The sequence below is a fragment of the Corticium candelabrum genome, chromosome 1 (genome assembly GCF_963422355.1).
Source record: "Corticium candelabrum chromosome 1, ooCorCand1.1, whole genome shotgun sequence".
NCBI classification, from domain to species: Eukaryota; Metazoa; Porifera; class Homoscleromorpha; order Homosclerophorida; family Plakinidae; genus Corticium; species Corticium candelabrum.
Window position 1 is genome coordinate 14,157,040 of NC_085085.1, and position 27,505 is coordinate 14,184,544.

The 27,505-nt window shown below is 40.7% G+C and overlaps 4 protein-coding genes across 6 annotated transcripts; all 4 read right to left on the reverse strand.

The window, feature by feature from the left end:
* Positions 1 to 86: 86 nt before the first annotated feature.
* Positions 87 to 6,886, reverse strand: LOC134188138 (mitochondrial sodium/calcium exchanger protein-like). Its single transcript, XM_062656340.1, has 16 exons — positions 6,712 to 6,886; positions 4,259 to 4,411; positions 3,907 to 3,959; positions 3,782 to 3,839; positions 3,602 to 3,713; positions 3,258 to 3,425; positions 2,623 to 3,195; positions 2,441 to 2,557; positions 2,226 to 2,377; positions 2,019 to 2,151; positions 1,835 to 1,956; positions 1,701 to 1,778; positions 1,560 to 1,635; positions 1,409 to 1,489; positions 1,277 to 1,347; positions 87 to 465 (listed from the first exon to the last, which is right to left on the reverse strand). The coding sequence occupies exons 1-16, from the start codon at positions 6,844 to 6,846 to the stop codon at positions 268 to 270; spliced, it is 2,280 nt and encodes a 759-aa protein (XP_062512324.1). The 5' UTR covers positions 6,847 to 6,886; the 3' UTR covers positions 87 to 267.
* A 2,306-nt stretch (positions 6,887 to 9,192) lies between these two features.
* Positions 9,193 to 13,798, reverse strand: LOC134193069 (uncharacterized). Its single transcript, XM_062661859.1, has 7 exons — positions 13,652 to 13,798; positions 13,415 to 13,565; positions 13,309 to 13,351; positions 12,184 to 12,252; positions 11,784 to 12,121; positions 11,510 to 11,723; positions 9,193 to 10,537 (listed from the first exon to the last, which is right to left on the reverse strand). Exons 1-7 carry the CDS (start codon positions 13,732 to 13,734, stop codon positions 9,396 to 9,398), a joined length of 2,040 nt encoding a protein of 679 aa, XP_062517843.1. The 5' UTR covers positions 13,735 to 13,798; the 3' UTR covers positions 9,193 to 9,395.
* Positions 13,799 to 15,857: 2,059 nt separating this feature from the next.
* LOC134185483 (ATP-binding cassette sub-family C member 9-like) lies at positions 15,858 to 24,803 on the reverse strand. 3 transcript variants are annotated; one of them, XM_062653289.1, is made up of 33 exons: positions 24,560 to 24,803; positions 24,257 to 24,483; positions 23,325 to 23,531; positions 23,197 to 23,253; positions 22,859 to 23,047; positions 22,649 to 22,801; positions 22,440 to 22,595; positions 22,250 to 22,384; positions 22,143 to 22,187; positions 20,789 to 20,906; positions 20,688 to 20,728; positions 20,360 to 20,629; positions 20,216 to 20,297; positions 20,051 to 20,156; positions 19,889 to 19,987; positions 19,745 to 19,829; positions 19,610 to 19,690; positions 19,403 to 19,540; positions 19,058 to 19,331; positions 18,369 to 18,574; positions 18,089 to 18,316; positions 17,774 to 18,024; positions 17,617 to 17,719; positions 17,446 to 17,559; positions 17,251 to 17,368; positions 17,056 to 17,186; positions 16,920 to 16,998; positions 16,756 to 16,864; positions 16,584 to 16,687; positions 16,471 to 16,520; positions 16,317 to 16,400; positions 16,188 to 16,250; positions 15,858 to 16,122 (listed from the first exon to the last, which is right to left on the reverse strand). In XM_062653289.1, the coding sequence occupies exons 1-33, from the start codon at positions 24,747 to 24,749 to the stop codon at positions 15,985 to 15,987; spliced, it is 4,431 nt and encodes a 1,476-aa protein (XP_062509273.1). In that variant the 5' UTR covers positions 24,750 to 24,803; the 3' UTR covers positions 15,858 to 15,984. The 3 variants fall into 3 exon arrangements, with proteins under 3 accessions (XP_062509273.1, XP_062509265.1, XP_062509281.1); XM_062653281.1 differs by having other exon boundaries at positions 19,889 to 20,156; XM_062653297.1 differs by lacking the exon at positions 24,560 to 24,803 and having other exon boundaries at positions 19,889 to 20,156; positions 24,246 to 24,290.
* Positions 24,804 to 24,936: 133 nt separating this feature from the next.
* LOC134182248 (U3 small nucleolar RNA-associated protein 4 homolog) lies at positions 24,937 to 27,468 on the reverse strand. The gene is made up of 2 exons (XM_062649637.1): positions 27,154 to 27,468; positions 24,937 to 26,937 (listed from the first exon to the last, which is right to left on the reverse strand). The coding sequence occupies exons 1-2, from the start codon at positions 27,466 to 27,468 to the stop codon at positions 25,033 to 25,035; spliced, it is 2,220 nt and encodes a 739-aa protein (XP_062505621.1). The 3' UTR covers positions 24,937 to 25,032.
* Positions 27,469 to 27,505: the final 37 nt, after the last annotated feature.

Below are 27,505 nucleotides of genomic sequence, written 5' to 3' on the forward strand. Positions count from 1 at the left end.
AGTGACATCGACCTAGCCTTAAGCCATCTAATGGATTTGCATCACAGTAACATGCAACTGATTATTGCAATAAAACAGTCCAAAAATAATTGACTTATCAAATTTATGATTTAAAAAATCATACAACATCAAGTTTGCAACATATATATATAAAAATATAAAATGTTACAGTCTCCGTTGAATAGACAATATAAGTAGCAATCATGCTGTATAGGTATAGCACTTAGCTACTCCTGTTGTATCTAGTTCTATGTCTACATATTAATTTTATACGGGAGATGAAATCAAACCAATTTCTCCAAAGACTGCTACGACAACAAATGTAACATAAATACATAGTAGACTGATGCCATAAAAACGGCCAACTCGAAATTTGAATACAATGGTAACCAGCACCAATGAGAATACCAGGTTTGCCATAAGAAATATTGCACAAATAAATTCAACCGATGTCAGAGAGTTCAGCTGCAACAAAGAAACAGATTTCAATTAACAATCTCATGTCCCCATCGTCCATTGTTCATACCATCTGTTATTCTACCTGTTGTTTTTTCTAGTTTTTTTGCAGTTTATGTCTATGCTTTGACCTTTCTACAATCATCATGTCAATAGCTACATGTTATATTATCCTTTTATGTTCACCCATTTGCCAACAGTCCATAAACAAATAGCCAATACAAAGCTACGTCTCAAAAGCTACTGTTGGTCAATTCTGTTTATCTCAACGTCTGTTTGCCCAATTGTCTTTTGTCTCTTAGACACTTTCTAAGATTTGTCGTCAGCCAGCAGAGTGGATAATATAGAGATAAGACTAAGCATTCAGCTACGTATACTAAGTCAAAGACATGCAGAACAATAAACACATTATATGCATTGTTACCAACCTTCTATACAACAACTACTCATTGTCCGTAAGCCAGTCTGAAACAACAGTTGATATTTGTACCAACCATATTAATCATCTGTCTAATACAACAGCAAACGAAACCAAAAATATCTAAGTGCCTGAATTTCTTAACCAAATTGCATGCCAACTATCACAGCATCACTTTTAAACTCTGTCAAGCAAAAAGCTTGATGTACCAAGTCATAAATGTCTCACGTCTTACAGGCAGATTTCATCACATGCTTCCAGCACAACACAATTAATGTCCATGTGCACAGGTCACATCCACACATGTATCTTCAAAAACTCTATTTTTTCTGTTCTTTGTCTAGTTGTTGTCGATAGGTTTGATCATACCTAGATATTTCCATTAGTCTCACAACAGATTACCTTCATTGTATAATCTGATGCATTAGTAATGCAGCGGTATGCAGTTCCAATGCCAAATCCAAGAAGGAGATCTAAACAAATTCAAAATTTACAACTTGCCTAAAACTTGAACAAGAATATTACAAAGCTTACTCAGTAAAGGACCACCAAAACATGCAGACACGCCCATCCGTGGAAAACCTTGTTTTGCCATGGTAAAATCAGATACAAAATCTATTATTTAAGCAACTTATATATAGTCAACTAAATGCACTTTTGATGTTATCAGCAATTTGTCGTTTACCTCCAATACTGTTAGCCCAAGCTAGAACTGTCAACCCCAAAATACCGCTGCTAATGTTAAACACAGCACCAGAAGTCTAGAATTACACGTCATATATCAAATCATTGTAAGCAAAACAGAAACCAATGCCATTACAGTTACCTGCAATACGTTTACTATCTCATTAGCGACCGCATAGATCCATATGATTGATACAATAAAACCCACATATGCAAACAGCTGTAAACATGTATGGGTTATATGCTTTGTAGATCAATACTACAACAAGTGCATACTGCATGATAGACAGGAGGCTTGTAGGGCTTAGAAGTGAATGCAACCACAACAGCAGCAACAACAGCTATAACCAATGCCAAAGCCCAAACAGGAAAGACACCATTCAGCTCAATGTGGTAGACTGAAACACACGCCAAAAGTAGTTTAGATTTTGTTGAGCACAGTTTTGCGTAAGCATTATACTGTTTGTTGCGACGACAAAGAAAACAGGGGCAATCATAATGTGCCAGATGTTTAACCATTTGTTCCATTTGTTGTAATCCTCTTCGTAGTCAACAACAGGTGTCGTCAGCAACAGCAAAAACAATACAGGAATCTAAATACATATGAATAAACATATTCTCTTGAATTTAACTGCTACAATACGTATCTCTTAAAAATGCCACATACTTTTAAAATGTCAAGAATTTTCCAAATAATTCCTTCTCCCTTCCAATCCTCACATTTGATAGGAATGAGTCCTTTTAGTGCATAGACAAATGGATGATCTAGAGGGTCCACTTTGAAAGAAATACTTTCAGAAAGAAGAGGCTCAGCATCCTCTAATCAGTCAAACATGTTCATATACTAATAGCTATTAAAACAGCATCTGTTTTGGTTTATACCGATGCCTTCATCCCTCTCTCGATCCCATCTACGTGCTGCTTGAGATGTGTGAGGATGAGCTATTCTATAATTGCCAAGCAATGCAACTCCAATTGTCTCACCCATGTCTAAAGCATCTAAACAAATGACTCATAAACATGTAGCAGCATTTCTAACTTTACTCTGCAACTAAGATGCAAACTTGCTATTCCAAACGACATTCGTTTGATCCTCAGCTTCCTGCGCTGTTGATGTAGCCTCTCTGTCACAGTCACTTCATGTTCAGATGGACTCCGTATAGGAGGCAAACTTCTTGATCTTCGTCTTGTTCTTAAAGGGGAGTTGCAGCCAGTACTGTATGATGAGAAATGGCCACTGGCATCAACAAGATCAGTCGCAATGTCGGAAGCAACAGATATTGTATCAAGTTCCTTTGACGATCTTGTGCTTACAGTTCCTGGATCCACTGGATCCACATGTTCTTCAAATGACTCTGGTGACTGTATGTCCCTCTCTTCTTGTAAATTGTCTGGACTTCCATTTTCCTGCATCATTCCAACTCCTGACTCTGAGCCGCATGAAGCTGTTATTGCCTGACGAATATAAACATCAGGTTGTGACCTCTTGCGCTGACCATCAACAAGTTCCTTCCCAGTAAGCTTGGGACTTTGTGACATGGAAGGAATATCACCACCTTGACGCTTTTTCCCTCTCTGATAGATGTAGCGACCAAGAACTACTACAATCACATATATAACGTACAAGCCAATAATACCTATAAATATTACATTAATTAGTAAATTAAATGCATCAAAAATGCAAACAAACAATCAATACCAAGTGCCTCTGCTAAAAATAGTTTGCCTCGCCACAGAATTGTAAACACCCACATGGTAGCAGACAAATAAAAAATAACATCTCTTAAAAATGGTCGAGAAGTCAATGTAAATGTTGTCTTAATACATATGGCACCCACCACAACACCAGACACAAAAATGCCAGCACCTAAACAACAGAAAGCACTCCACACTAGTAGATGGTGTGTGTGTGTGTGTGTGTGTGTGTGTGTGTGTGTGTGTGTGTGTGTGTGTGTGTGTGTGTGTGTGTGTGTGTGTCTGTGTGTGTGTGTGTGTGTGTGTGGTATATGTGTGTGCACACGCGTGCGCATGTGAAACACTTGCCAAACAATGCTCCAATAGCCAGACTGATATCGTTTTGCTTTGAATTTTTTATAGCAGCAAATGAACTAAAAATGTCAGGAGCTCCATTGCCAATAGCCAAAAATGTCACACCCTATAATTAGACCAAAAGCCAATGTAAACAAAAATGCTATCAAAGTTTAAAAATAAAGCAGAAGATACCGCCATGTTCTGATTCATTTTTAATGTCTGGGAAATGACTGTTAGAGAGGGACAGAAACTAGACAGAATTGAACAAAATGAGTGACAAAAATTGTCAATCAAATAGCAAAACTAGCTATACTCACAATTCTTCTGCAGTTGTTCCTAATGCAATAAGTAGAAAAGCAAGCCAAATAAACTGAATTTTCACAATTCACAAATCACTCATCAGAATTACATTGTAAGAAAAGCACACTAACTAAATAAACACACATTATAGTGTGACTGTTCTAAAACAAACACCTGCTCAATAACATCAGAAATTCAATCAATGACACATTATCACAAATTGAACTTTCATAAATACACAAATAATCCATTCCCACACTTGTAACTTTTCTTTAGTTTTCTAGAGCTATCACAACCACATGCGATGTCACAAACAACTATTGTACACCATAAAATAGAAGCAATGAATGCACAATAACACATATTTACCATCACTGTGACAATGAGCGGAACAAGTTTATGAGGAACATCGCAATATATAATTTCAAAGTAATCAATGAAGCCATCATCGAGTTGACAATTAGCAGCATTCCTGACAAATGTACACGACATATTTGAGCCATACTTGTTTAGAGAAGCACACTGCAAACACAAACAAAATGCTATAACACGTGTCAGTACTAGCACAAAAACAAAACGTAGAGAATTAGAATATAGACCTTCCATGTTATCTGGCAACCTACAATATGGTAATTGGCGAGCGAAGCGAGCCTCTCTCTTGTCATGTCAATTGAGGTCGAGATATATTATATTTAGCAAGGGACCCCTTTCGAGGGGTCGACTGAATTGTAATTTCTTGGCGAAAAGAGTGAAACGACTCTCGATTTTGCTCCCTTACGCGACTAAAGAGCAAAGGAGACCGATGCGTGACAAACGGAATGGAAAGAAAAAAGCTAAAAGAAGAGAAAAGTCGTTTTTTGAGTTTCCGCGCGTTACTTTAACAGAAATTATTGCTACGCAACCATAATCACGTGACTACGCGACCATTGTTACGCGACTATCTCAGTAAACGAGTGAGACGATTGAAGCGTGATCGAAGATTTGAAGACAACTATAGTATTTTGCGTTCAATTATCCGATTCGGGCAATCAATTATTCGAGTTGGGCGCTCAGTTATCCGATTCGGGCATTCAATTATCCGATGTTCTGTCTTAGAAGTACCAAATTTATAGAACTAATTATTTCAGTCTGATACGTACAGTCAAAACCGCCACATTTCTTTCGTGACGTCTTTCCCGTTTCAGCCGAACAATAAATGATTGATTCAAGAAAGGTGGGAAGGCGAAGTAGTGAAATTCGAGCTCTTGATTAGCTAAAAACCCGCTACGACGCATGATGGGGACTGTGATGGTATCACGCTGGACGCGCGGTTTACAAAGTATGCGGATTACACCACGATTGACAGAACAAGACGTTGTTGTAGGCTTTCTAAATATGTAGATTTAGTTCGCTCACGACAGCCTAGCTAGATCTCCGCGGAAACGTGGGACACCAAGATTAGTGCAAAGGAAATTATCCTACAACACACACTAAAAATTCACGCTAAAGTCAAGATTAATTACAAATTATTGCGTCTAGACAGCTGACGAATGATGATATTTGAGCAGCCGCCCAACCGCAGACTATGTAAGTTATTCATTTCCATGATATTGCACAACAGCAGTAAGCAACAGATAATTGAACCCCCGACTCGGATAATTGAACGCCGAATTCACATAATTGAACACGGATTCGGATAATTGAAAGAAACATACTATAGAAGAGCAACCGAAAGTCTGTTTCCTGAGTTCCCGCGTTTGTTTGACAGAAACTATTGCTTCATAACGCGACCATTGTTACGCGAATAGGTAAAGACAGAACATCATAGCTCGCCAAACACAATGCTAACCGAGCATTTACTAGTATCCCCAGATGCACTTTAATGAAACTGCAAACTATAAGTTTACTGAGTATGTTACTCCCAACAGTTCTGACGTCAAATTCTGTAGCCAGCTAAAAGTCTATCGTAGTGGCACTCGATCAGTTAATTAATTTCAATTCTTTGTTGTAGTGATCGAAGTTCTGTTAGTACACAGCTATCATTAGATTACGACTTGGTGGATGAGTGCGCTCTGTTCCAGACTACCCACATTTGGTTATTCCACACTCAAAATAGCACCGTTCAGGAAACAACACAGGCCACAGGAGACACAATCAATAATGTCGAGTTGGTACCAAATAAGCAGGAGATAAGTACCTGCCCAAACAATAGTCTATTCGACAACCACCCCAAAAGAAAGCTGCTACACCAACACTAAAGAGCATGCACAGCAACAGCTCTATCACCAACACAAGAATAGATACACAAGACAATATCCTGTCAGAAAAAATACAAGAAACTTCCTGCTCATAACCTATAAAAACCTAGAAGGGAGGAGTGTAGTGATGTTGTTAAGCTATTACTATAAATTATAACCTTGTTAATGGGTGCTCTCTACTTAGTCTAAAATTTTAGTTCTTTGCGTTTAAGTTGTAATATAATGTCAAGTTACTACAGTATATTCCACACATCTCATCTAGACATTTGAGAGAAATTTCCTTAAAATGATAAGTCCACTGTGTGCAAGCATGCAGATTAGAAAACTGTACAGTGCGGCCAGCGAGACGCTTGTTGCAGAAGTTTCAAAAATAAACACTGACTCACTGGATGAGTCACACTTCACACACACTTCCTAGATGTCCTAGAGAATTCTAGTGCTAGCTCAGTATTGATTCGGACCAACAAAGCCAAACATACAGTTTCCATGCATGACGTAACCCTACGATACAGGCAACATGAATACGTGTAAAAGCGTCAATCACGCACTCGCTAGTCGAGGAGAATAGTAATGTGGATGACTTACGTCGACATTCGACCAATCAGGAGCTTCTGGTGGTCTTACTGCGTTTGCAGAGCTGCCGTCCATGTCTTGGGCGTCGGTCCCAATAATAAAAACGCAGCTAACGAAACAGAACAAGAGACAAAGAGCTCTAGACATTAGACGTCTTTGTCGCAGCACTTCAGAACTGCTTACGAATACAACCACGCCTACGGAACTTATTATCACGTGCCGTGGCTGGCAGTCGCGCTTTCACGGCTTCGAAATTCGTTCCCACACGTTTGCTACACGAGAATTGCGTCGACTACAAATGGATGTCACTGTGTACCCGAATGTAGAATTGTCTTCTCATTCTCATTAGTCGAGCGCTAAGAAGTCTAGCTAGACAGCTAGACGACGTCTAGACTTTGAATAGCCTGATTTGCTCGAAATCTAACGATTAGATAGTCTTCAGTACAGTAGCCTCTAGCTGCGCTGGGTGAGTAACAATTGAAGGTTACGCCCGATTTGGACGCCATTTTAATTATGCTGTACACGTGTTCGTACAAAAATTCACCACAAATCCTCTGAACCAAACAATACTTTGAAAAAACTTGGCAAATCGCTACTTCACCGAGAAACCAACTGGCCAACTATAATTAACCCTAGGCATAGCGAGGGATGTATCTAGTGGTCGTTAGCGTATACGACCGACGAAAATACCGACTCGACACAACGGAAATACAGTACACTGTACCGACTCGACGGAAATACCGACTGGACTCGACGAAAACGATCATGTAAACAACTTCGGAATGTATAGCGTGCGTTCACTGGTACAGTGTAGCGCTCGTGTAATCTCGACATATGGTTGTTGGAGCTTGTCCGCTAGTCTAGGTGGAGTCACGCAGGATGTTCCAATTTTGATTCTACTATCGTATCTTTCGAGTGTACCTGCAAAGGTCATAGTAGCCTCGTACCGGACACTCTCGCGCCGTAGTGCCCAGTTCCCGTATAACACGATCAACGCCGGATAATTATTGCCATGTAGTTCTGTATACTCGTCACATGAGCACTCCTCGGGTAATAAATGCAACAATAAATAATAACAAAAATATTATATAATACAAGAGCAGCAGCAGAAACTGAATAGCCAGCATACAAGTACTCGTACGCGTATAACACAAATATAGACACAATGACATTTCAGAACTAAAAATTCTCGTAGCAAGTGTGTGTAGAACTCCACCTTCCTATTGTTTTAAATTACTAACAATAATTAACCATCTGTATAGTCTTTCTTACATCAATCACTGTCTACACAGCAAGATTGGGTACAACAATAATAACAATAAGAACAAAATAACAACAACAATACAACAACAAAAACAACAACTAGAGTCCTGCTTCACACGTTTCTCCAACTTTTAGGCTATGTTAATTAATTAATCTAATCCTGCTTCAGCTATGTTATATATCCTAATCATGGATGGTAAAATGTGCCCGAAAGAAGCAGAGTAATCTGCACGTGTGATTTGTCTAGTGGCCCAAAATTTACGTAAGCATGCTCATACCTCACACATGTCTAACATGTACACGTACAATTAGTAGGCTAGATAGTAGGCGCCTAATTCTTCCAGCTGACGCAATCTTTCCACACTTCTCTTGTCGCTGCAGCGCATTGGATCTCTTGCGCAACTGGAAAGCATACCCATTTTCACATCTGTTAGTCCCAAGCACACCTAACAGGCTTATCTTTCTAGTCACAAAAAAAAGAACAAATGTTGCTGATACCGGTATCACGGAATACCAGTAGTTGATTTACCGTACAAACTAAAAAACAAACTATGCAAACGCACTAACTCCCGGATGTAGCGGTGAGAACACAAACTCCCGAATATCAAAGGGCAGCTAATAGGTACTTCGACATTTCCGCTTGGCGGCGTCGCCTCGAAGATGTTGCATGGAACAGGTGTAGCAAACCTAGCAGCTGCTATTCGACGCACAAACACAGAAGAACGAAATACTCAGCATATTTCTGAAGGACCCGGATGTACTTATAATTAGCAAAAACTTTAGCTAACCACGTTGCTGGCAATAAACAACACGCTCTGTGTGTACCGTCCGAGGTCAAATGGACATTTCAGATTTGGTGGCAATTTGATGTACTGCTTTACACAACGCGAGAGAACGCAGCTCGATTGGCAAAAACTCGCGATACTCTGGAGTACAACGATAACTTCGGTGTCTATGATGATCGAATCGGCGTGCGCGAGCAAAAATTGGTAGAGCTGTGACTCGCCGGTTTAGAGATATGCGCGATCACACGCACATGTGATTTAGAGTTGTGCCGTTAGTATCTCTGCACTAAAACATACATTGTCTCCGCTTATGTTTAGGTATTTGCCGAAAAGTGCATGCGACGTGCTTCGTGCGAGTGCGACATTTCTTGTGTTTCTAAAGCCTCAACTAACTAGACCCTCCAATTGTTGGCAATGAATGACAGTATCTAGTGACGCAAGTATACCGATACACTAGCCATGATGTATTTGAACACAGCAAGCAAGAACAACTCATATGCTAGACTCGTATTCGAACATTGGGTACAGTTGCCAATTCTAGACGGTCAGCAACACATGCAAATGAATAGACATCGATCATTAGAACGAATATCTATTAGCGAAGAATCTCTCTAGTCTGCTGGAAAAAATGCAATCTGCACAGGTGAATCACAACCACGCCTGCACCTTCACATCGGCCGTATCGCGTGTACTCTGGTGTTGCTGCACTTTCACTTCTCCTCCCCAGCCGTCATACAGTGGCAATATGCGACCGTTCTTTTTAGCATTGTTAACGTCGGGCACCCAAATACGAACGCGCTTTGTGTCGTAAGCGAAGATGAGACCACCATAGTCATCCAACTCGTCGTCGCCGGGTTGAGCTCCAAAACCCTCAAAATAGTAGCCGACGTTATTAGGATTACGAGCTCGCACAAGGACACGCACTAGAGACGGATAGACACCAAGATTGTGGGTGATTTCTTTGAACGATGAAGATCCGGACTGAGAAGAAATGCTCACCCATTTGCTTTCAAATGACGGAGGACGAACCGCCGAGTTAGACGAAGACCAAGCTTCCACCTTCACGTCGGCGTTATTAGACGATTGTGTGTTCGTCTCGCCACCCCAACCATCCGTTACAAATATAATACGCCCGTTACTTCCTCTGTTATTGCCATCGGGAGCCCACAAGCGAACCGAAGAGGAATTATAACCAAACACCAATCCACCGTACTGATCTGCATCGTCGTCCGAAGTCGCAAATCCTACCGCTTCAAAAATAAAATCCTTATTAGTACCATCGACTGCTTTGGTGAGAACACGACAGACGGCAGGATAGCTAGTTAACCCGTGCTTGAATTCTTTGTAAGAAGAAGAACCAGCTTGAGAACTCATTCTAGTCCAAACCGTCTTGTAGTCGGGAGAACCGTCGGGAGAATTTCTCCACGCCAATACTCTTACGCTCGCCGATCGCGATAGTTGCACGTTTACTTCTCCTCCCCATCCATCTTCTACACCGACTGCATAACCACCGTTCTTCCCTGCATTGCTGTCGTCTGGTGCCCACAACCGTACTCTATTCGTATCGTAAGCAAACACAATTCCCGTGTAATGATCGTCTTCGTCGTCTGCCACGCCACAACCCACACCGTAGAAAATAAAGTCTTTATTAGGTCCGTCGATAGCTTTAACTAACACTCGTACTCTAGCAGGATAATCTGCAAAACTGTGAGAAAATTCTTTGTACGAGCTAGAACCTTTCTGAGCAGTGAAGGTAAACCAGCCAGAATCATAATCCGCGGGTGGATAACCTGCAATGTATAACTACATCATTCCTACAGTAGAGCCAATTAATTAAGCTAGACATCTAGGTAGCCGCATGTACAGCCCGTTCTTGCCACGGTTATTAACTGTGTTAATAAATATTCTGTTCCAGACATACGACAGTACCGGTGTTGGAGGAAATACTGTCCACCTGAAAGAGTCTCCCTCCCGCGCTAGATTTTCTAGGAAAAAAGTGTCCCCAGAATTAAAAGTGATCTCTAACCCTAACCATATATAACCCTAAGAAATTAGTTGCGGGACACTTTAATTCCCGAAGGACGATTTTTCCTACTACACACGTACAGTATATTATAACTTAATTAACTGTTCTGGCATATCAACCCAATGTCCCCAATCATGATGCATGCAGCTGTCTTCTACATTTATTAGACTCATAGTAGATACCCAGTCCTCTTTTTACATACCCCTATATTCACTTACTTGACCACGTGCTGCCGATACAGTTTTCATGAAAGTGTAGTGTCAACACGTGGTCAAAGCAATAGAGAAGCATGCGAAAAGAGGACAGGGTATAAGTCTGCATTAATATGGCCACGCATAGGTTTCAACCGTTGCTCATGCCGGACTATAGTCATCATATTAAAGGCAATCATTCCAATCCTTCAATGAGAAAGAAGAGCCGGCTTGCATACATATTCATATGGCCATAAACGTCAAAGAAAAACCCGCTGAGAGTCATGCAGCCCAAAACCAATTCAGCAGTTGTTCTATAAGAAGGTTGAACTCGGTCTGTATGCAGACTGTCAAGCCAATCAAGCTAGCTTCAATGCCTCTGTGTGTGTGTGTGTGTGTGTGTGTGTGTGTGTGTGTGTGTGTGTGTGTGTGTGTGTGTGTGTGTGTGTGTGTGTGTGTGTGTGTGTGTGTGTGTGTGTGTGCTCAAGCGCGCATACCCTTAGTACACCAACTTGATTAAATGTTGAAACAACAACTAAACTCACCTTCTACTTTAATAGTGAACCTTTGAATTGCAGTTTTTCCTATTGAGTCAATAGCTTGAACAGTAAAAGTAAACGATGCCTGTCTGTTTGTTGCAGTCGCTATGACTGAGTTGGGAACACTACCAGAGATGATCCCACTGGCTGAATCTAACGACAGTGACGTGGGTAACTGGCCAGCAACAATTGTATAATTGACACGACCATTTTCTGGATCCTATACAATGTATCATACACAACAAAACAATACAAATAGATGGGTAAAATGTCCACGTACCAAAGCTAACAATACAAGTGACTGTTTGGTTAGGGTTGTTATGTTTGCCAGTAATCCACTTTTATTTTGCCATTTGGGTGGTTCGTCATTAACGAATGTCTCCAAAGCTTTGATCCTCGCTTCTAGATCAGCTAAAGTGTTTGGATTGACGTCTTTGCCTGCGCTGCCTTTGTCTCCCTTCGCTCCATTAACACCAGCTTGTCCGTCTCTACCGTCTCTACCAAACGTTCCCGCTTCTCCCTTCCCACCTTTTTCTCCTTTACTGCCATCCTTGCCTGAACTGCCACCATCTCCCTTGTCACCGCCGGCACCTTTAGCTCCCTTGCTCCCAGCGACTCCTAAAGACGAATCCTGAATGGATCCAGTAAGGAGTTACAGCGTGCAACGCCGTTTGACGAACCTTTCTCTCCTTTCACGGACACTCCTGTTTCTCCTTTCAAGCCACCTTCTCCTTTCTGTCCTTTTGACCCTTCAATTGACAAAAAAAAGGCAAGTTAGCAATTTGTTATTAGTCGGTAGACTCAAGCCAGTCTCGCCACCCTGCTGCGCCACCCTGCTGCCCCCCGTATGTCAGTCTGGAGCGGAGAGAGACTGCATGCATGGTGTACCTCCTTTTGGTGCAATTTACTTTGACGAGGTGCCTAATGCACAATCTTTTGCATACTTCGAACAGACACCACTTGTATCATAAATATTCACGGATACTGCGACCGGTACGTCGGTATGGGTACTAAAACATCTCTTACCAATACTTCGCGCGCAGGTCTGGCGCCTCAAGGGTAACGGATGTGTTCTATCATGTCATTGTGTCGACTCGTGCCAGTGGCATTTGGTCTTATTTTGTGGCCTCAGCAGTTGATAACAGTAAGGTGTCGTGCACAATATGCTCGGAAACGTTTCGAGAGGTGATACAAGCTCAAGAACTCACAATACATTATCTAGATATAGATACCTCAAATCTTAGAAAACACCTGCAGAGAAAACACCCTGACAAGTTTAGGCTGCCGGAAAATTCGGAGAATGAGTGTAAATAAGACAAGCAGCAGTCAACAATCAATGAAGCGATCCAAAAGGGGCATGCAGGTAGGGCTTCAATCATCCCCTCGTCGTCTTATGTGGGGGAGATGGTTGCCGTAGATAAGTACTAGAGTACTAAAAAGTGTTGAGGTGAAGACAAGAGTTTTTTGTTTTGAATCAATGCTCTTTAACAGTTAATACCACAACAATTAAATAATTGAAATGTCAATCAGTATTGGTCCCGGTAGTATCCGCAAACCTTGGTACTGGTAGAACACTACTGTACTTCATTTGCAGATTCTTAATATAATTGCACCGGAATCTGGTACCAGTCTCTCTCCGCTCCAGAGAGACAAATGGGAGAGCGGCAAGGACGGGGAGACTGGCACGAAATTCCCACGTATACTCTCCAGCTAATTATAGTTACTAAAGTTATGATTCATTATTCTTTCCTGCCTAACAAATCAAACGAGTCGAATAGCCAACAACTCTAGACATGTTTGCATACCAGTGTCTCCTTTTACTGACAATCCCTTATCTCCTGCTTCTCCCTACATGCAAAATGTATACAGTACTGCATCTATCAAATCCTAAAATATAATAAATTTTTTTACTTTGTCTCCTTTGACAGGCATGAGAGCTCTCTCGTCCAGGTAAACTCCTCCCAAGATAACGTGACCACCTGCACCGGGTGAGAACTCGATATCTTTGTTTCTTGGGGTCACAAAGCGCAAATGACTGTCGTCAGTATCTACGCGCGGTTTCCTACAGCACCAGTATACAAACACACACATACTCTGTTCAAAGCTGCTCGATCGCACACAAGGAGACATGATTAGGGCGTGGCTTACGACTCTCTTCCGTCGCTGCTATTGCCACTAGAGATGCTAGAAACCATTAGCAGCGCGTATGCAAATACTGCACCAACCAGCATGACGTGCAGTCTCTCGTACACTTGAACAAACCAAACGAGAATGTGTCTCTAGCCTAATTAGCTAAATTGATCAGCTAATCTAGTGGTTACTCGCACGTGAGCTCGCAATACCACGGTTGTACAGTACAGTCTATAGCTACCTAAACCTACGATCATGGTGCATGTGTTAACATGTACTGTAGTGGTTCAGACTTTTAGTCTTCCACCGATACCAAGTTTTGCCAGAAGCATTTATAGAGCTCCTGGTCTCAGCCCATCCCCTTTCTATTTTTAGGTATAAACAGGGGAAGGACTGGCTGCGTGAGACCTAAATCTTACCGATACCGATCAGTGGCGTACTAGGCATGAGGCAGCCGAGGCAGTTGCCTCGGTAAATAAAATGGGTGTGGCGTTGCAAAAATTTTGCTAGATGTATCAGTTAGTAGATAACAGAAAAGATCGGGCATTTTAAGTGGCTTAGCTCTTTTATATATTCATAGAGATGTGGCTGTCAGTAGAGAGAACGTCTTACGAAGATTTGAATGTACAAGACATCGCAGATTGGAACAGTTGTTATTATAGAAGCTACGTTTACTTACATTATACATAAAGTAGGTTAAAGACAAATTATTGCTTACTTAATTAATTTATATAAACTTGCCTCGGTAAAATTTTAATGCTAGTTACGCCCTTGCCGATACCTCAGTTTCCAAGCATCGGCCGATACCGATACCAATTACACAGACATTTCAATTGTTTGTTGCGGTAATAATTAATTGTTAAATTAATTAAATCAGAAAGAGCATTGATTCAAAAACAACAAAAGCCTGGTCTTCGCCTCAACATTAGTGTACTAGACTCTAACTAGCTACGGCAACCATCTCTCCCTTAAAACGATGAAGTTCCCGAACCCAGGGATCCTACTGCTGCATGCGCCTCCTGCATCGCTTCGTTAATTGTTGATTGCTGCTTGCCTTGTCTACACTCCTTTTCCGAATCATCTAAACTTGTCAGACTTGTCCCACCTCAGTCAACGCTTTCTGAGCATATGTTACACGACACCTTAAAAATCTGCTGAAAAATAAGACCAAATGCCATTGGCAAAAGTCAACATCCGTTAACCCTTGAGGCGCCGGACCCGCGCGAGGTATCGGCCAGACTGGGTACTGTCCAACTCCGCATTGATACATGTACCAATACCGATACCGGTACCAGTACTGTATCCGTCGAACGCTGGTTCAGATATGAGTCAATAAGTCTAATACCAGTTGTTGTCATGACCACCATAACGCAAAGACAAATCCAGTCTTCAGAAACGATATTATATACAAAAAACAACAACCAGACAGCTCAACTCGATCCCTGCTAAAACCTTGGTGTAACTGCCGTTCGCTGCTGATGACCATCGATTTGAATGAATAGACCCACCAGCAGAAAATAATTCATCAGACAGCAAAACAGCTTTGCCATTGTTACAAAAACGTACACCTTGTGACCATACATATAACGTTCGATATGCATGTAACATGCATATATATATATATATATATATATATATATATATATATATATATATATATATATAATATTGTCTACTATCACCATAGTCAAGCTCCGTCTCATTAGGTCGTCACAGTTACACGATATACACACAACGCACACAACAGGCTACAGACTACTGACGCATCTATGCCTTCAGCCTTACCTTACAATAAAATTTCAGGATTTCCAAGCTATACACAACTGAAACATGAAATAAGCAGAGAAGTCAAATAACAAACGGTAGTTTCCTTGCAACAGCAAGTTCTACACATGGCAAGTTAAACTAAAACATGAACTGTCGAAGTTCATTAATTAATCAACTAAAATTACTATAACGTGTAAGTACAAAGTGGTTTGCAATGCTATACATACATCATCATCTTTTCTGCACTAAGATTAAATGTAAACAGTAAAAACAATATTGTAAGATTTACTATTCACCTTGTGTCTAAACTACCATTTAATCACAACTATTTAACAATATAAAAACACTTAACTGTTTAAAAATATCTCTAAAACCTCATACATTGCTACGTACATGTGCATACGCATTATGTGTATACACCCTGTGTTTGACATTTCTGACACACTACCTAAGCAAGTCTGTTGATCCTGTACTTTATTGTGTCACACCTATATATATATAATGACAATATAGCCTAATTAATAGTAAGAGTGTCCACCACAGACAAATACATATATGACTAGTTGGAGACACCTTTCACTAAGTCATTTGTTTGAATGCACCAATGATGCAAAAATACCATTTGACTTTGAAAGTAGATTACGTGGAGAATCATTTTCTACCACTTTACCATTGTCGAGCACAAGGATTCGGTCAGAATCAAGAATGGTTGCTACTCGATGCTACAAGACAATACAGCACAATACACTACGATGTAAAAGTTTAAGTTAAAGATGAAGCTACATACAGCAATTGTAAGAACGGTCCGTTCAGCAAACACACTTCTAATCACCTTCTGTATGATAGCATCCTGTACATACGTACAATTAGAGTTAAGAAAATGTTCTATTATTATTAACAGTTAAATAGGTCTTACCGTCTCAACATCAACAGATGCTGTTGCCTCATCCATAACTAAGATCTGAGTTTTTCTCAGAAAAGCACGAGCCAAACAAAACAGCTTCAGTGTATAAAACAAGAATGTACCATTAGATAGTATTTGCCATTATAGTTACTAGAATGCATCTGACCTGTCTTTGGCCAACACTGAAGTTATCACCACCTTCACTTACTTCACTGTCTACAAAACACACGGGTCATAAGTCAATCAAGACGTCCATACTAATCAATTAATTAACAATACCAAGACCCTTGTCTAGTTTAGAAACCACACTGTGTAGCTGAGCAACTTCTAGAGACTCCCACAGCTCCTTTTCCCCGTGATGGTCTAATGGATCAAGGTTATACCTACAGCAGTCAACGTACCGGTTGTTTGACTCTAGTCATGACACCCATGACATAAAGACCAGACTAACCTGACAGAGCCAGCAAACAAAACAGGATCCTGGGGAATTATAGCCAATCGAGATCGAAGTTTCTGTAGTGCAATTTGAGAGATATTTATGCCATCAATTGCAATATCACCTTCAACAATGTCATACTGCAGAATAAAGACAACGCGCACACAGTCATTGCTAACCTCTGCATATCTCGATAATTCTGAACAGTGCCAGCATCATGGATGACTTGCCACTACCAGTCCGACCACAAATCCCCACCTACAACGTAATAGCTAGCAGAAAGCACCAACTATCATACACAGCATATTCCTGTACCTTTTCACCAGAATTAACAGATGCAGTAACACCATGCAGAGCAGGATCAAGGCCTTTGGAATACCGCACTTCCAAATTTCTGATCTCAATTGCTCCCCTAGCAGGCCAATCTATTGGGAGCTGCATGTCTTCTGCCCATGTTCACAGTAGACTTGCATCTTACATACATTCATGTGAACAAAATAGTGACCTAACCTAAAGATGGCTGTGGTTCTATGTCAATTCTAGAGTAATAGTTGATACGTTCCACCGCATTCATGTTAATTTCTACATCCGTAACATGTCGAATCAGCCAGTTGAGAACAAGAACAATCTAATACAAATACACGGACAATCCACACACTCTGTCACAGTACAACATGCCTGTGGCGATAGTGCAGATGCATTTACCTTTAACGAGTATGCCACAGCTAAACCAACAAGGCCAGCTCCTATGGTCCCAGAAAGCGCAGCGGACAGAGATGACAAGGCAGCAAATAACACGACAATACCACCGAGGAACTCCTGCAGCAGGCACAGCATACAACCAGAAATCTCCCCAGCACACAAAGACTATCTTACCAAACGTACTCCCAACCATCGATTACCAGTCTGAAGAGAAAGCACTGCTGAGGCATGGTCATTAATCTCCCTTCGAACTTTCCTTCTGAAATCAACCTGCCGACTGATCAGACAAAAACATCAGCACTTTTTACAACATAATTAGCACCTCTTTTACCGATAAGCTCGTATTGTTGACAGACCACTAAGCATCTCTGAAAAATTGGCATAAATTGGTGAGCGTGTGACACTCACAGTCCTCTGAATCTCTCTCTGAGATCGTCTAAAGTAGTATTGAACAATATAAAATACAATAAAGACAGGACCTCCAGCCAGCAAGAAGAAAGGAGTGACAACAGCTATAACAATGAATGCTGTAATAACTTGCATAACTGCCTCAGCGCAGAGCTGAGAAATGACAGGAAGCATCTACAAACAACCTCTCCTCAATCAATCAGCAAGCATCTCTTAGACAAGAGTACATGTACCATACCAAGTCCATGGCTCGCGTATCAGATGAGAAACGATTAAGAATACGGCCAACTGGTGTGGTTTCAAAAAATCTAACAGGAGCGAGCACAATTCTGTTGAGCATTGCTGCATGTATATTCCTTGATGCTCTAATGGTAGCAAAGGCAAATGCCAAAGAAAATAATAAGCCAGCCAGTACTGTTAGTGATGACAGGATACTGTAGCCTCCTATATAGTAGTTTGTTCCCTTCTAAAATCATAAACAATCAGTACAAATCTGTTGAACTAATTAGCAAGAAAACCTCAGTAGGATCGCTACTATTTGCAGTTGACCAATTTGAGAGCCAAAAGTCTGTTCCAGCTTGTAATGTTTCAATCACGACAGCAGTACAAACAACAAGGAGAAGCAGTGGAAGACCATATGAACCAAAGTAACGTAAATAGACACGAAAACTGACAGATCCTATTTCGCGTTCTTCTTTACTCATCAACTCACCATCTTTCTTTCCTACAATCAACAGTAAACAGTATATACGCACACCAATAGAAACGATTACTATAATCAATGTAAGCTTCTAGAAGCAAACAGCTGGCTGTCTTCCAACTTTATGTGCAGCACTATATACCAAGCTAATTAGTACTATTTTAAATGCATTTCAATTAATATTTTTCTAACCAGAAGAAATCACAGTCAGCACACGACTGTGTTGCTACTTTGTTTGCCAAAGGTTTCTCCACTTGCCTAGTTCAGTAACAATAATTACATCAACTACGCAAATTTTGACGAAAGTAGAGAAATGACAATGAATAAGAATGCTCAAGTGTTTACATAAACTCAACTAACATACAAGTTTAAAGATCCCTACAGTGATAACTTCCATGTCCAGTAACATTCGACCATTTGTAGACATTCTATGATATTCCGTTTTTGTGTCACATTCCATTGCCATCATCTCTTTTCATTTCTTTACTAATTACTGACAAATCTCACCTTTCCATTGTGATGCAAGTGACTTTTGGTCTGTGTTATGCTGACTACGACCACTTCGACTACTTCGAACACTTTCACGACTGATTTGATGCTGAAATGCAGTCACATCATTATTCTCCTCCACTGGCTGTTGATCATTATCGTCATCATTATCATCACCATCATCCTCTAAGCTGTTGCAATATTGGAATACACGACGCATTTTAGCATCTCTCTCACAGATTTCGTTGTATGTGCCACAGTGTGACACACGACCATGTTCCATGACTACAATCTACAGTCCATTTAAGACTAACCAATAACCAATCTGCAGACGGTCACTATCTAGTTCTGTGTGTGCCTTACCACGTCTGCTTGATTGAGATAGCGAAGATGATGTGTAGCTAGTACAACAGTCCTTCCTTGCTTCAGCAACAGTTCAACAATACCCTTCTCAAACATCTGTTCTGCAACATGAACATCAACTGCAGACAATGGATCATCCTAGGATGTAAGCATAAGATACATGTCAACATAGCACATTCCATACAACAACCACAATAACACCCTGACCAAAAGTACAACTCTTGAGTTAGAGTAGATAGCTCGAGCTACGCTAACCCTTTGCTTCTGACCACCACTTAGATTAATACCCTGTTAAGCAAACAGCTAATAATTATACATCAAGAACAATAAAAGAAATGTCACTTTTTCTCCAATCTCTGTATCATCGCCAGCAGGAAGCACCTCTAGATCAGGATTTAGAGCGCAAGCCTCTAGTACAGCTGAGTATCTGTACAAAACAAAACACACTGCTTTCATCCAACACAACAGTTTCTGATTCTACTGTACTTTTCATTATCCAGGTCTTTGCCAAACAAAATGTTTTGTTTCAGTGAGTCATTCAGTAGCCATGCTTTCTGAGATCCATATGCAATAGCAACATTTTGGCTATAAAATGCCAGATAGGGAACAAGTGACAAAGGGTTTGTAACAGAATAGTCAGACACATACTCTCTCCAAGTTACTGCTCCTGACAATACAGACATTTCACCAAGAAGTGCAGATAATAACGAAGACTTGCCAGAACCAACACGACCAACAACCATGGTCAACTTGCCTGACAAACAAACCAATAAGCAAATAATTAAACTCTTAGACTCATGAAGTAAGTAAGACCTTGGGGAATTGAAATGTTAATGTCACTAAGTGTCGGCTGTTGCTGATTTTCTTCTTCCCAACAAAAAGTGCCATTTGTGATCTAAAAAACCAACATGAATATTCATTCTACATTTATTAAATCTACTCAATTAGTAGACTTACTTCTGCATCCAATCCATCAGGTAAGTTTCTGCTCTCCACTGCTTCTAACTTCAAGCGACTCAGAGACTGACCTTTTAGTGGTTGCTTCAGTTCTCTTGCACAAAAAAATTTGTTTAGTCGTTTCAGACTGACATGCGATGTGACCATTATGTTAATCAAGAAAGGCAGCAGAAGCATTGGAGATCGCATCAAATTAAACAAAGCTAGTGCTGTAAATGCCTTGCCAGCAGTCAATGGATCATCTGACAAAACGGTGTACATACCAAATGCCTGACACAAAAATGATTGACAAAACCAATACAGCATACTCACGTATATACATTCTTACCACCAAAGTGATCAACACTGGAGTCACATTGGTAATAAACACTAACCAAATAATTTTTCACACAACAGCAACAAGCAGTACACGTCTACCAAAATGCTTACAAATCATTCCACGAAGCAATGTCAGCTTAAGAAGCACTTTCAGTTCAGATTGTCGCACAACCTCTACAGCTTTCCGAAATGACTCTTCCCATGCATAAAGCTTCAGCAGTTTCATGCCCTGTAAATTAATACAATTAACTTAGTTTAAATTCTTATAGAACAACTGGTCATGCCTCCACAAGACTATGTGTCCTCTCTACCAGCTTGACCTAACAAACTTAGACCTCATGTCCAAGCACCTGCCCATACTTTGTGCATCTCATCATCTGTCGTAGTGTGTCTATCTAACTCCCATGTCTATCTTTTGTCCATCTGTCATCTGTTTGTCAGCTATATGCACTCTTTGTCAAAGACTCGCCTCTCTATTTGTCCAGCAAAGCCTCTACTCTGTGCTTTACTAACAAACAGACTAACTACCTCAAAAACGTTAATAGACTAACCTGTTCTATACCAACTTCTCGTCGTCACTTTCTTGAAATGAACATGCTGTTCAGTGTCTATCCATTTGTCAAGACATACATAGAAGCAGTTACACTCTGCCTGATGCATCTTTAACCACACAGTGTTTGTCTACTGCAATTATGCCAAAAGCATTTCAAAAGTTACAGCTAATTAAAATTACGAAAACTCCAACAAGTTGTCATCCACTGCCCTTGTTGATAAAAACAGTAAAAGTCTTTTCATCTGTTAGTCTGACAACCCTGCTGCTATTTGCAGTCTTTCCAAATCAACTCCCAGTTGATAAAACTTAATTCAGTGTTATCACTTTAGAGTGCGTTGCTCTCAAAACACAAATTGATGTCTCGTGCACAAATAGTGTATCCACACTGTTTCAAGTTGAGCCTCAAACAGTGAATAAACACAAACGCAACATGACAGCACCTTAATTACAAAAATTTACCAAATAGTGATTCACTAACTTCTCACCTCTATGTTCACTGTTTTAGCTGCTGGGAAACAAAAGTTATCAGATTGTTAAAGACATTCCGTCAAGCACTAGTCCATCATAATCAAAGCAAATAGACTTTGAATGTGATGTCTAAGTGATATAAGCTCAAGGGCTGGAAAAATTATGTATTCTAAGTCTTTGTGAACATTAGTGCTTGGTGTCTATAAAGTGAGGAGTTAGTCATGTGGGGGATGCCTTAATTAATATTGCACTATCTGTCTTTCTGAGTGTCTGTTTGTCTGTCTTTCCTTATATTGCCTTACACACACACACACACACACACACACACACACACACACACACACACACACACACACACACGCACACACGCACACATGCACACATGCACACACACACACACACACACACACACACACACACACACACACACACACACACTACAACCTGCAGCAATTCATTGACTTTCTTCAACCTTTCATCACTCAATTTCTACAGTTAACAATCAAGTCTGTTATATATAAATCAACCTTCTTGCCCCCAAAAAACTATACCAGATTGTCTTGTTGATATCGAGACAAAATTGCTGCAATTTTCCCTTGAATCGGTATCATTGCTAACATTACAACACACGCAATCAATGCAGACCATCCCAGGACAAATACAAGAATAATAATAGAGGCCACCACCTGCATGACAAAAATTAAATAAAACATTGATATTGTCCAGATCTGATCTCCATACCAGCAGTGGTATTGCCCACACCTGATTGACAAGAAACCCCATAGGTGGAAAACTTTCTGTGTCGCTTGACATGTGATTAATGAGCAAACCTGTTGTCAAACCTGACTGTCCACCAGACCAGTTTGCTAGTCTTAGAGATTTCTCATATACCATTGCCTGATCATATGTCCAATTATCAACCACAACATCCGATACGACAACATTATTACTCGAATTCCAGTTTGCATGAACACACCGACCCGAAACATGATCAAATGATGATATTGTGTAAACACACTAAATGCCACAGTTGTCAACAGAAACATGACGGCGACCACATATCCATTAGAGAAGAACTCTTGTAAAGTTAGGTCGTCTGTGTACTAACAACATGCAGCAAACATTACAATCGATGCACAACAAGACTACCAAATTCCTACATTAGGTCGCAATTTGTCATCTTTGTAGTCTTCAGCATATTGGACAATGAGACCAATAGCAAGAGGACCATAAAACTTTAATGCATATCCTATTGCCAGCAGTAGTCCACTAAATGCAGTTGTTTTCCATAGCGTCCTTGCAAGTGCACGGCCCATAGATGGCTCCCTCTGACCAATCTGAGCTTGAGCCTAGACACACACACACACACACACACACACACACACACACACACACACACACACACACACACACACACACACACACACACACACACAACACACACACCAAATTTAGAATACGCATATTTCATAAACCATTCAGATTGCAATGAGCATACCACTTCTTTCTGCCATGCAGCCTTAAACACTCTGTATGCAACATCAGAAGAATCTATCTACCAATACAAATAAAGTAAAAAAGCAGCCAACAACAAACGTTTACCACTACAAACTTGAGCACACAAACCTTTGGTATCGGACCAAGATCTGATTGCTGCAATGGTTTCTTGTATCCAACTTGCAAAATTTGTGTACCAAACCACCAGTAGCTCATCTTCGAGAACAAATTTGCATAAGCATGTCTGAACACCATATTTGCCTCATCGTCATTCTCATTCTTCTCTGCAGGTGCAGATACATCGTAGCTTGATTTATTTGATCTTATCCAACTAACCTGTACATGTGACACGCATCATCACATTGTAACATTACTACGAAAGACTAGAACTAAACCGTGTAAAACTAAAGATGTTGATTATCATACAAGTAACTGTCTATAAAAAGTTTGTCCGAGGTAGTATTAGTATTAAAAAATGCTCGATTAAAAGTCATGAATTTAGATATTGATATCAACCATTCTACGGTTATGGCTGCAAAACACATGACTGTACACACAATGTGACATTATACATATAACCTTTACAGAAGCTTATCTTGTATTTTTTATTCAACCCTCAATAATATTATGAAAATGACAGACAAAAGATTAATGTTTTGAAACAAGTTTGATCAGTGCAAACCATTTGTGTGTCCATATAAGCAGGCAAACATTGAACTATGGACCTTATAACATAACATAATTTTTGCCTATCTAACCACAGTGTAATAATGATTCTAACCAAAACTGCCTTCCTCACTAGAATCCTAAAGTGGTATAAGGTCATATACATCTATCAATGATATAAATTGCAGTCCAGGTATGTCATGTCGATCATTGACACCAATTGTTCTGTGAAAATTATAATCAGTTGAATGAAACACTCTGTGCCACAACTGAAAACATAACTTCAGCCATAAACAGGAATTGCACGTCAGAATGATTTAAAATTAATGAAACTTCAAACTGAAAGAAGAAGAAAAGACAAATGGTAACTAACACCAGTCTTACAATTATCTTACAATGACGACGTAGCTGTCAGCGAAAAGCAACAATACGTAGAACGTCATGACAACATAACACGTCGTTGGTCTGACGTCGTCTTTCAGACTGTCAGGCCAACTTCTGTATTCATGAATCAAGACCGCTCTCGTCGCACAACTGCAAGTCCACGTCAGCACGAGCACCATAAGAAAGCAAGGCCGCTCTCTCGTTTCCACAGCGTAAGCGACAAAGTAAGAAACAATCACTAGAACGAAGTTCGTGAAGAGAGGAAGATAGAAACCCACAGGAGCCGCATCTCCACCATACAATTGCAGATTTACCATCAGTGTTTGACCACTCTCGGCCAACAAGGCAAGAAGGAGAGCTAGTATGAGCGTCCAGCGTACTGCATGGAGGGGAAGATGCAGAATTCTGGTTGATGGCACTTTGCGGTGCAGATAGAGAAATGTTGGTATTGACAGCAGCAGAAACAGCACTTGAGGTATGTATTGTAACGACACGGCTAAACATAATGAATTTCCATCGTACTGCAAAGCATCAGTAGAATGTGGACAGTAAGATGTGTTGGAGCCCATCAGACATGCGTATCTAGAGTATGTCACGTGTACAAAACTCCAGTCTCGCGTGGCCAGACCCTATCAGTCATCCAGCGGGAAACGCTAGCAAACTGATTGTGGCCGAATGTATCCTATAATTAACCTTCTTCACAATTTCGACCATTGCAAATAATTTCAATCAAACAAATATAGTATTAGAAAACCACTAAGACAACAGTCATACACATGAAATCCATTCAGGTTCCATAGCGAACCCTAAACAGAGCAGGCGGCAGTTTCTGTAAAATAGAATGCCACGGTCGCTCGACTACTACAGCATTGCCAACACCAAAGTAACTAAAAAACATGGCATTATGAAATAACCTAGACATCTTCAGGAAAGCTTCAGTCGCAGAAACTTCATTGAACTTCTTTCTTTTTGCAGCCGATTTCCCCTCATTCTCTGCTATAAACCTTCTAGACTTGGTCTTTGAAATGATTTCATTGACATCAATAGTGCAGAATGTAGAGTGACCCCACAAGACCATTTTTGATGGTTTTTCAGCATCAAAGCAAATACCATGAACTTTAGCTGCATGATGTACCCACTGACGAGGTAGACCATTACTGGCTGCTTCTCTTGACCACTCGGTAAATCGGCCTTTTATAAAATCAAACATCTGAATGTGTTTATTACTGGAGCAAATGGCTAATGTCGTGCTCTGTGGCTGAAACGCAATGGCCGTGTGAGTAGACTGCCCGACCGGTAATGTGGAAATGCAGGAAAGCAGTTGCAAGTCAAACACGTGAATACGCTTTGATAAATCGCCAGTTGCTGCATATCGGCCACACCGGCTCACTTGAAGAACGTCTACCGGAACAACAATTCCATCCAATGGCTTGGCATGCTCAGAGAAGGTAAATTGAATAGAGACGTGCTCATCAGTGATCTTTACCACGTGAACTAATGCACTAGTATCTACTAAAACAAGCTGGTTAGAATCAGGGATGAAAGCCAAACGATGAGCAGGAGGAAGATGATGGTGTAGATCTGAAGAGATCGGTGTTGCCTTTGGTAGATGCTTCTTCTTCCTTGAGGACTTCTTGGACATATTGGACAGATGCAATATCCTACTCTTACGTGTGTCACTGAATGCGACAAACTTACCACATGCAGAGATTGAGCTGGACAAAATGTGATGATGACTGGATGAACAAATTTCGAGCAGCAATGCAGGTTCGGTTTCCACCTTCAATTTCCCACTACTCGTATTCATAGAATGTGGAATGCCAATCTCTTTTGGTGCTGCAGCTAACACTTCAAAGTCATCCGGATCACATGTTGATTCTGTGGTGTCTGTGTGCTCGTTCTCTATTTCCTGACCGAGCGACCAGATGTGAAGATGCTGGCTGTATTGAAAGAGAACCAAATGAGCGTCGGTGGCTAACGAAACGCGACTGCATCGAGGAAATGGAGGCACCAGCATCGACGTATCTCTGCTAAATCCTCTCTCAAGATCGTGCAACATCAAATTTGTGTCAACCCCACCGGATATCAATGTTGTTTCAAACAGCACAATTGCTCTCACATCATGTGTATGGCAACGCACAGAGTTTGCATTCACCCATACATAGTCTTCTTTTCGTAATCGTTTGACTAGTTGCAGTTGCACAACTTTGTTGTCGACTCCAGACGCATATACGATGTCCTCTGCACTTCCTACAACCAACGCCAACACGTCAGCGGTGTGTAGTTGAAACGACTGTCTCAAAGTTCCAAATCGTCCATTCCATACTTGCACTTTGCCTGTAGAATCTCCACTGATGATTGTTTCATCGGATAAGCAAGCAATAGCCCATACCAGAGTGCTCTTTTCCTTGAACTGATCTAATGAAATCCTGAGAACTATACGACCTTCTGAAACACTCCATTTTTGTATCTGACTATTAGCACCTCCAGTTACAATATGGTCTCCAGTAGGATGCCACGACAATGATAGAATTCGACTCTCTTGTGGACTAAAGCAGCCAGCATATTGTAAATTGCCTTGATCGACGTTGAACAGCCGAACTGTGCCATCTTCACATCCAGCTGCAAGATGTCTTTGCTTTTTATCAAATTCCATTGTCCACACAGCACCACCATATGAGTCGTATACATGCTATACACAAAACAACAATTCTCATACCAATCTATACAAACTGTTCATTGTGCTCACTCATATTTACTTAATTAATAAACTAAAACAGGCAAACAAACAGACAAACAAAAAACAGACAAACAAGAAACAGACAGAAAGACAAGCAGGCAAGCAGACAGGCAGGGAGGCAGGCAGGCAGGCAGATAGACATTTATCCAAATAAACAGACGTACGTACCTTAGGCACCAACGTAAGCAAATTCCATTCTACAATCTGACCATTAAGACCAGCTGAATACAACCTTCCTCCACACCAAGTCAGAGTTTCGACAGACTCTCCTTCTGTTCCCGGTATCACGAGCTCCTGATACCAACTCATTCGTGCAGACCTGCCGGCTCTCGCTTCGCCACTCCACAGTTCGATGGAAGCGTCAGCGCGAGATACAGCCAAACGCACATAGTGATCCGTTTCCTTGCCATCGATTGCCAGGCACTGGATAGCTTGGGGGACGTAGTCGAAAAACCTTATGCGATGGACTTTGCGTCTCGCCATTGAGCACGTGCACAAATGGTGTGCACCCGTATGTCGG

Coding starts and splice junctions, on each gene's coding strand:
- LOC134185483 (XM_062653281.1), bottom strand. CDS start 24,749: ATGTTTAGCCGTGTCGTTACAATACATACCTCAAGTGCTGTTTCTGCT. Junction 20,907..22,142: donor AAGTCAATGAATTGCTGCAG/GTTGTAGTGTGT, acceptor ATTAATTTACAG/GGCATGAAACTGCTGAAGCT. Junction 19,541..19,609: donor ACTCAAGAGTTGTACTTTTG/GTCAGGGTGTTA, acceptor CTTACATCCTAG/GATGATCCATTGTCTGCAGT.
- LOC134193069 (XM_062661859.1), bottom strand. CDS start 13,734: ATGCTGGTTGGTGCAGTATTTGCATACGCGCTGCTAATGGTTTCTAGC. Junction 13,352..13,414: donor TGCCTGTCAAAGGAGACAAA/GTAAAAAAATTT, acceptor TTTTGCATGTAG/GGAGAAGCAGGAGATAAGGG. Junction 10,538..11,509: donor GTTCACTATTAAAGTAGAAG/GTGAGTTTAGTT, acceptor TATACATTGCAG/GTTATCCACCCGCGGATTAT.
- LOC134182248 (XM_062649637.1), bottom strand. CDS start 27,468: ATGGCGAGACGCAAAGTCCATCGCATAAGGTTTTTCGACTACGTCCCC. Junction 26,938..27,153: donor TGCTTACGTTGGTGCCTAAG/GTACGTACGTCT, acceptor TTTTGTGTATAG/CATGTATACGACTCATATGG.
- LOC134188138 (XM_062656340.1), bottom strand. CDS start 6,846: ATGTCTAGAGCTCTTTGTCTCTTGTTCTGTTTCGTTAGCTGCGTTTTT. Junction 4,412..6,711: donor CTGATTGGTCGAATGTCGAC/GTAAGTCATCCA, acceptor TTGTGTTTGCAG/TGTGCTTCTCTAAACAAGTA. Junction 1,636..1,700: donor AGATAGTAAACGTATTGCAG/GTAACTGTAATG, acceptor GTGTAATTCTAG/ACTTCTGGTGCTGTGTTTAA.